The 9,149-nt window shown below is 35.7% G+C and overlaps 1 protein-coding gene across 2 annotated transcripts; it reads left to right on the forward strand.

The window, feature by feature from the left end:
* The first annotated feature begins 1,024 nt into the window (after positions 1-1,024).
* LOC130443501 (venom acid phosphatase Acph-1-like) lies at positions 1,025-8,915 on the forward strand. Of its 2 annotated transcripts, XM_056778178.1 has the most exons (8): positions 1,025-1,153; positions 1,669-1,776; positions 2,597-2,836; positions 3,708-3,890; positions 6,280-6,403; positions 7,309-7,517; positions 7,571-7,709; positions 8,804-8,915. In XM_056778178.1, exons 1-8 carry the CDS (start codon positions 1,064-1,066, stop codon positions 8,875-8,877), a joined length of 1,167 nt encoding a protein of 388 aa, XP_056634156.1. In that variant the 5' UTR covers positions 1,025-1,063; the 3' UTR covers positions 8,878-8,915. The 2 variants fall into 2 exon arrangements, with proteins under 2 accessions (XP_056634156.1, XP_056634155.1); XM_056778177.1 differs by lacking the exon at positions 8,804-8,915 and having other exon boundaries at positions 7,571-8,279.
* The last annotated feature ends 234 nt before the right edge of the window (positions 8,916-9,149 follow it).

The raw sequence follows: 9,149 nt of genomic DNA on the forward strand, positions 1-9,149 counted from the left end.
TCTTAGTTTTCGAGTTATTCTTTTCCAAGAGTTAGAGCAGTTTCCATGTACGTCTGGAACGTAAATCGTCATGAATTCGGATTTACTCGGAAATTATGGCTCCAACGAAAAAATAACCGGAGATCTTTTTTGTAGAAAATTTTGCGCTCTACATTTTTTGTCGGGACAGTTTTTTTCGAATTTCTCTTAGTTTTCGAGTTATTCTTTTCCAAGAGTTACAGCAGTTTCCATGTACGTCTGGAACGTAAATCGTCTTGAATTCGGATTTACTCGGAAATTATGGCTCCAACGAAAAAATAACCGGAGATCTTTTTTGTAGAAAATTTTGCGCTCTACATTTTTTGTCGGAACAGTTTTTTTCGAATTTCTCTTAGTTTTCGAGTTATTCTTTTCCAAGAGTTACAGCAGTTTCCATGTACGTCTGGAACGTAAATCGTCTTGAATTCGGATTTACTCGGAAATTATGGCTCCAACGAAAAAATAACCGGAGATCTTTTTTGTAGAAAATTTTGCGCTCTACATTTTTTGTTGGAACAGTTTTTTTCGAATTTCTCTTAGTTTTCGAGTTATTCTTTTCCAAGAGTTACAGCAGTTTCCATGTACGTCTGGAACGTAAATCGTCTTGAATTCGGATTTACTCGGAAATTATGGCTCCAACGAAAAAATAACCGGAGATCTTTTTTGTAGAAAATTTTGCGCTCTACATTTTTTGTCGGAGCAGTTTTTTTCGAATTCCTCTTAGTTTTCGAGTTATTCGCGCTACAAAATTTTTTTGAGTTACGAGTCGGCTTATTCAGTAACCGAAACCACTGAGAATTCAGAAAATGAGGAGTACCCAAATTAATTTCGAGTTTAATTAAGATTTTTATATACTTTAATACGAATTTTTCAGTTCACTTCGTTTTTCATACCATTTTTCGAATTTTAAAATGAGCGATTTCTTTTTTATTCCAACCCTGTATTTATATAACGACAGTTTCCTAAATTATTATAACATATAAATGTATTTTAATGTGTTGGAAGTTTAATTCAAACAATCTTATCAAATCATTACTTTGCAATAATGAAATTTTTTTTTGAAACGTTGTTGCTAATTTCAACACGATTCGGTTTTTTCGAAGCGGCCGAAAATACTTTAGTGGCAGTTAACTTGGTGAGTATTTTAAAAATAATAATTGAGAATTTATAAATAATTTCCCGAATTTTTATTATTGTTTCGAAATTAAAACGTGCGACCTTCAAATCACCTCTTTTCTAAACTGATAACGTCCAAAATAATTCAACCTACATTTATATAGGGAGAATCAACCAAAATGATTCGAATTTTCATACAGGGTGTTTCCATATTCGACAGGCAACGCTCTACTACAGAGTGATCCGAATAAATGATTCATTTTGATATAGGAAGACGAACCCTAGTTGCTGAGATATTTCTACACCACTGGAATCGCTCGATGTCCACTCGAACTATCTGCAGTTCTTCGATATACACTCGAATTCCAAACACAAATTCGAATATTTCGGTTAAATTTCCGAAATATCCTACCGACTGCGCCAATTACGTTACTAAACTTCTAGAAGGAGGTTTTAAAAAACGAATTACACGTCGAGAAACGTTTATCTTTTATAAATTCGTTAGAATCTAAAATTTAATTTGAAATGTTTCAGATTTTCAGACATGGAGATCGTTGTCCTGAAAAGAGCAATTTGTATGAATCGAGTATTTATTATAATGAATCGTACTTTAGACCGTACGGTTTTGGACAACTTACCAATGTAAGTAACTTCCTTTGTTGTGGCATTTCGTCATCGTGGTCAGTCCCCAGATAAATGGTCGTTCTGCAAAGGAGAAAACAACTACTTTCCTGGCTAATGCCTCGACGAATATTGAATTACAGCTCGTTTGAAGAGCGTGATGTTAATCGACCTCGCAATTGCAAGATGAGGTTCGAAACCACTGACTAGTTTCGACGGTATTACGTCTCATCAGAGTGGCATAACAAACTCTCGTTCGAGTTGGAGACTTGAACTGAAGACAACGTCAAAGAGGGTCGCTATTTGATTCATTTAGTTAAACATACTCCAGTGAACGCTATCTGGCACCATCCTTACTCCAAACTGCGAACCTAGAACCTATATTTCGATGTAAATGAGGTGTGTCAGATGGCTCAGACTTTCCTGGCTAATGCCTCGACGAATATTGAATTACTTCTAGTTTTAGCAATATTTTTATAAACTCTGCCAATCTGAGGTGTTGAAATTAAACACAATTGACTCAAATTTGTTAGTAAATTACGTTTTCTACTTTGTTTAAACAAATAACGATATAAAACGTAGATAAATTTTCATTAACATTCATTTATAGACATTACCTATCAAAATATTTCTTATATCACTTTTTTAACTATATTTTAATAAAAATCTTCCTCTTCAAGCGAATTATATTAATTTATTATTTTTATTTTGATTCAAAACACCAGATGCTGGCAAAATAATATACTTTAACGTATAACTTGTTGCCTATCTAACAGTTTAAATTAAAGTTCACTCAATTTCTAGTTAAAAACAAACGAAGTGAAACCTTAATACTTTTTAGGAAGGAAAACTTCGAGTTTACAATCTAGGTAAAGAAATAAGGGAAATTTATACAGGATTCTTGGATGAATCGTATAACATTGATCTCATAGAAGCAACTAGCAGCGATTTTAACAGAACTAAGGCGTCTTTACAATTATTCTTAGCTGGATTATTTCCTCCCACCAAAGAATTGATATGGTTGGAAGGATTTAATTGGCAACCGATCGCATATACTTACCAGGAACGAAATTTAGATGAGGTTTTACTTCTTATGTATACACAGAGTTTCTACTTTTTGCAATATGAGTAAAGTTAAATCAGAAGGTCGTTAAAAAACAGTAGTTTTAATAGTAAAGTACAATGTAACAACTAACAAGGTCTAAAACTCATTTTGACCTAACTTTCATGACAAATTTTATTCTTATTATATTATTATAATCTTACCGATAGCTTTTGTTTATATAAATTGTTGATTGAATCGAAATATAAGTACGTATATACCTACGGGTTCTGAGGATTAAAACTAGGTAATAATGACACTGCACTTTATTCAAAATTAAATAAATAATAACTTTAATATACAAAAGTAAAAGTGAATTTTACAACAATAATAAAATAATTGGCACTTTATCTCTATCGCCTCTGTCATATGTCAATGTCAACGGGACCTGATGGCCTCGATTGTAAGAAAGACTAGCCAATACTGGCTTGTGGCGTCCTTATTTTAGGAGCGGGTGTTGCAATATTAATTTATTGTGGCATACAATTAAGGATCATCTGGTTTAACAACCGTTACGGAAAGAAACGGAAGTATTTTTGTATGTTGTGCTGTTTAGGGGGCAGATTATACCTTAGACCATATATTTAGACAGGCTGTTATTTCTCCCCACTAAAAAGAAAGTGGGAAAAAACGTCTATTAAAACTAACCTCAAATAAATTTTTGAAAACTGATTATTTCAAAGTCGCAGACAGTGGAATTTTCTCGCTAGAAACACCCTGTATAATCCGGTAAAATTGTTTTGACGTTAGTTTTTATAGATTTTTAGCCATTTTTTTCGATTAAAGTAGCGGTTTGAGTAACTTTATGGTCAAAAAAGAAATAAAGTTCATAAAAAAGAACTTTTTTTAGGAACTTTTTGGTTTTGGATGTGAAAATTGGGATTGGCATTTGAATGAATATCTCAACACACAGGAAGGATCAAAAATTATGAAAAAATATGAAGATTTGTTGAAGTATCTTACAGAAAACACGGGAGAAACTTACGATGAAATTTTGAAGGCCTATTATTTGTATTTTGGATTTGAAATTTTGGTACGATGAAGAATATCTTTAACGTTTAAATTTATGCTTAAATACTTGAATGTAACGATCTCAGTGCTACCACAACTACCTTATTCATCGAACCTACCGCCCTACGACTTCTTTTCTTCCCCAAAATCACCCAATTTGTCGGATTTACCGCCCTGAAACTTCTTTTCTTCCCCAAAATCACCCTATTTGTCGGATTTATCGCCCGGAAACTTCTTTTCTTTCCCAAAATAACCCTATTCGTCGGATTTATCGCCCTGAAACTTCTTTTCTTTGCAAAAATCACCCTATTCGTCGGATTTATCGCCCTGAAACTTCTTTTCTTCCCCAAAATCACCCTATTCGTCGGATTTATCCCTCTACGACTTCTTTTCTTCCCCAAAATCACCCTATTCGTCGGATTTATCCCTCTAGGACTTCTTTTCTTCCCCAAAATCACCCTATTCGTCGGATTTATCCCTCTAGGACTTCTTTTCTTCCCCAAAACCACCCTATATGTCGGATTTATCGCCCTGAAACTTCTTTTCTTCCCCAAAATCACCCTATTCGTCGGATTTATCCCTCTAGGACTTCTTTTCTTCCCCAAAATCACCATATATGTCGGATTTATCGCCCTGAAACTTCTTTTCTTCCCCAAAATCACCCTATTCGTCGGATTTATCGCCCGGAAACTTCTTTTCTTCCCCAAAATAACCCTATTCGTCGGATTTATCGCCCTGAAACTTCTTTTCTTTGCAAAAATCACCCTATTCGTCGGATTTATCGCCCTGAAACTTCTTTTCTTCCCCAAAATCACCCTATTCGTCGGATTTATCCCTCTACGACTTCTTTTCTTCCCCAAAATCACCCTATTCGTCGGATTTATCGCCCGGAAACTTCTTTTCTTCCCCAAAATCACCCTATTCGTCGGATTTATCCCTCTAGGACTTCTTTCCTTCCCCAAAACCACCCTATATGTCGGATTTATCGCCCTGAAACTTCTTTTCTTCCCCAAAATCACCCTATTCGTCGGATTTATCCCTCTAGGACTTCTTTTCTTCCCCAAAATCACCCTATTCGTCGGATTTATCCCTCTACGACTTCTTTTCTTCCCCAAAATCACCCTATTCGTCGGATTTATCGCCCGGAAACTTCTTTTCTTCCCCAAAATAACCCTATTCGTCGGATTTATCGCCCTGAAACTTCTTTTCTTTGCAAAAATCACCCTATTCGTCGGATTTATCGCCCTGAAACTTCTTTTCTTCCCCAAAATCACTCTATTTGTCGGATTTATCCCTCTACGACTTCTTTTTTTCCCAATAACCACCCTATTCGTCGGATTTACCGCCCTGAAACTTCTTTTCTTCCCCAAAATCACCCTATTCGTCGGATTTATCGCCCTGAAACTTCTTTTCTTCCCCAAAATCACTCTATTTGTCGGATTTATCCCTCTACGACTTCTTTTTTTCCCAATAACCACCCTATTCGTCGGATTTACCGCCCTGAAACTTCTTTTCTTCCCCAAAATCACCCTATTCGTCGGATTTACCGCCCCGAAACTTCTTTTCTTCCCCAAAATCACCCTATTCGTCGGATTCATCGCCCTGAAACTTCTTTTCTTCCCCAAAATCACCCTATTCGTCGGATTTATCGCCCGGAAACTTCTTTTCTTCCCCAAAACCACCCTATATGTCGGATTTATCGCCCTGAAACTTCTTTTCTTTGCCAAAATCACCCTATTCGTCGGATTCATCGCCCTGAAACTTCTTTTCTTTGCAAAAATCACCCTATTCGTCGGATTTATCGCCCGGAAACTTTTTTTCTTCCCCAAAATCACCCTATTCGTCGGATTTATCCCTCTAGGACTTCTTTTCTTCCCCAAAACCACCCTATATGTCGGATTTATCGCCCTGAAACTTCTTTTCTTCCCCAAAATCACCCAATTCGTCGGATTTATCGCCCTGAAACTTTTTTTCTTCCCCAAAATCACCCTATTCGTCGGATTTATCGCCCTGAAACTTCTTTCCTTCCCCAAAATCACCATATTCGTCGGATTTATCGCCCTGAAACTTCTTTTCTTCACCAAAATCACCATATTCGTCGGATTTATCGCCCTGAAACTTCTTTCCTTCCCCAAAATCACCATATTCGTCGGATTTATCGCCCTGAAACTTCTTTTCTTCACCAAAATAACCCTATTCGTCGAATTTATAGCCCTGAAACTTCTTTTCTTTGCCAAAATCACCCTATTCGTCGGATTCATCGCCCTACAACTTTTTTTTCTTCCCTAAAATTGTTTATCGGTTTATTATGAGCAAATTGGTAATATGGTAAAGTTATACATCGATTCAAAGCAGTTTTCATCGAGGTGATTAAATTTGTATGTAAATAAACTCTTCTTGTTATCTTTTAGGAAGAGTTAGGTTATGATTTACCTCAATGGTCGAATGTCATTTATCCAAACGAACTTAAAAACCTCGTGATGGACTACTACGATATGATAACAGCAACTTCCAATCTTCGACGGATGACTGGAGGTAAGGACACGATTGATACTCAAAACGTATTATTTTCTTTATTATAAGCTTGTTTGCTTTATGACGAAGATGTTTTATGAAGAAGACGCTGGTCATATCTTGTGGAAACAGCAACAAAAATATGAAGAATAAACCTATTGTCGTACCAGTGTTTATTTGAGTACTTGAAACTTCATACTCGGTCAAAAAATGGAATTAAACCAACAGCAATGCGCCGATCAACTCGCTTCGACTTTTAGGTTATGAAGCACCATCTCGAGTCACGTGTTTCGCTGGTTTTCGGTATCCAATCGTGCTCGCGATTCGCCACGGAATGAATTTCATGGAGGTCTTCCGAAATCATGTGAATTCCACTCGCATAAATTCAATATTGCATGGACATTTGGCTGTCAAAAGATTTGTTCGGGTTGGGTACCGCTTAAAAGAAGCTTGGTGCAATTCTGAATGGCACAATCATCATTTGTTTGCCAGAAGTGTCGGGGAAACCGATCGCGAAAACGAATCATTCTCCATCGCTTCCAACAGATGAACATCGTCTCCGAATTTGTTGGATTTTTGTCCGCTACAACTTGAGCTTCAGCTACAACTAACGGGCAAAATTTTTGGTGGGTTTTGGGACACGTCGATGGTGATAAATTTGATCTATGTGTGTGCGACCGCCTACCACCACGTGAGAGATAAGATTCATTGGGAAAAAGTTAATGCAGAAAACCTACAGCACCGACGGTTCCTAGGGTCAAGTGTCAGAGGATTTACCGGAAGAAATTGATAAGATAAAATAGCGAAAATGTTGTGGAACTGGGTTTGGACATTAAAGCAATACTTTCCGTACGAAAAGACGAGGAATTGGGCACAAATAAGGAAAAATTATCGTTACAAATTGGAATCAATGTTGTCCTTTTTAGGATACCTTTTGAAACATGTCTTGGACAACATCCAAAACAAAATTGATGAGAAAATACCAACAAAAAAGATGTTTGTATGGAGTGCGCACGAAAATAACATAGTAGCCATTTTGAAAATAATGAAATTGTGGAATGGAAATCAGACTATAGATTATTGTAGTTACGTCGCACTGGAACTGCACAAAATCAACAACGAATATACTATTAAGGTATATTGTTGGTAAATAGGAATTTTGTATCAATTCTATTTGGAAAATTTTAGATTTTTTTCAAAAACGACGCCACCGGACCGAAGATATTGGTAATACCAGGCTGCGACGCTCTATGTCCTTTGACGTATTTCACAAAAATCGTACAACCTGATATTCCTCGTAGTCTATCTGTTTGTAGAGGAGAAAGAAGTACGTATTTAACATACAAAATCTTCACCATAGATTTAGACATCAAACTTCCGTCAAAGAATATTCCTTCTCACTTTTTGAACATTCAGTATGGCCAAAACAAAATCTTCTATTAGGTAACGTCCGGTAATGTGTTTTAAGTCTTCTTGACGCGTTTAGACATGATTAAAAACCTGCATTGTACTCGATTTAGCACCCATAATAGTTTTTGGATCGTACTTAAAGAAAAATCAACCTTCACCACTTAAAATAATGAGATAGAACAACTTTCTATCTATTCCCAATCAAAATCTTGTAAACAATCAAAAATTCTAGTCCCAGTTTGTCAATAATTGACTTCAGAATATTTTCATTAATATCTAACATTCATTTCTAATTAACCCGCAATTTAGTTATCAAAATTACAATGTTGGCATCCATTAAAGGCCATCGATGACGTCGTATCTTTAAATTGTGACATCCTGTAACGTAATTATTTGATGTATTTGACAAAAACGGTATTTATACGAAATTTTTGACTCCTACAGTATAAATTAATATTTATTGTTGTCAGATACTTGAGTTTTAAGTTTTGACATATGACAATACTGACATTAATGTGTCAAATTTGACATTGACATCATAAAGTTTGACGTTGTTAATTGTGAACGTACAACTCGTATTATTTCGTTGGTTTTTCGAATTTAATCGCGGTGGCGCTTCACTACAGGTTGACAAAAAGATTGGGTACCACATAATTTGACAATGACTGAAAAAATAACGCGTGTTGCTGCGGGATTGGTGCAAAGAAACGCTGACGCTTCAAAATACGTCCGAGATCGCGACAGATCATGAATCGTAACTCGAAACCAAACAACGATTGTCTGTATGGATCTGTGTTTTGACATATGACAATACTGACATTAATGTGTCAAATTTGACGTTGACATCGTAAAGTTTGACGTTGTTAATTGTGATCGGAATGGTTCAAACGAATACAAAAGTGTATTTATCTCAATGGAGAATAATTTTATTTGTCTATTTCAAAACTTAAGTAACAACCCTCGTAGGTACTTATTTTTTTTGACACTCAACGAATTGATAATTTGTTTTAGGTGCATCAATTCGTATCATCCCTACAGTGACTAATATAATAATTATTTATCTATTATCATTATACTTTTCTTAGCAAAAATGGAATAAACGTTAAATTTTCAATTAAAACTAGTTTTTTTTTAATTTGTCCTCACCAAAAATCTACCATCTGAAGAAAACTGGAGTTTCTACAAGGAACAAAATGATACAGTCAAACGCCCTATGTGAATCGTGTAATCCCCAAACGGTTAACTCACTTTGTAGAGCCGTTTTCTCCATGAAAAAGCTAAACCTCAATGAAATATCCCGACAAATAAACTATTATAAGTTTAAAATCAAACAATTCGCATACAATCCACCCTTTTA

Source organism: Diorhabda sublineata, chromosome 4 (assembly GCF_026230105.1).
Source record: "Diorhabda sublineata isolate icDioSubl1.1 chromosome 4, icDioSubl1.1, whole genome shotgun sequence".
Lineage (NCBI taxonomy): Eukaryota > Metazoa > Arthropoda > Insecta > Coleoptera > Chrysomelidae > Diorhabda > Diorhabda sublineata.

Bases quoted from the DNA above. Each gene is read 5' to 3' on its own strand.
- LOC130443501 (XM_056778177.1), top strand. From the start codon at position 1,064: ATGAAATTTTTTTTTGAAACGTTGTTGCTAATTTCAACACGATTCGGT. The intron at 1,777-2,596 runs GTAAGTAACTTC...AATACTTTTTAG, and splicing joins GTTTTGGACAACTTACCAAT to GAAGGAAAACTTCGAGTTTA. The intron at 7,518-7,570 runs GTATATTGTTGG...GGAAAATTTTAG, and splicing joins ACAACGAATATACTATTAAG to ATTTTTTTCAAAAACGACGC.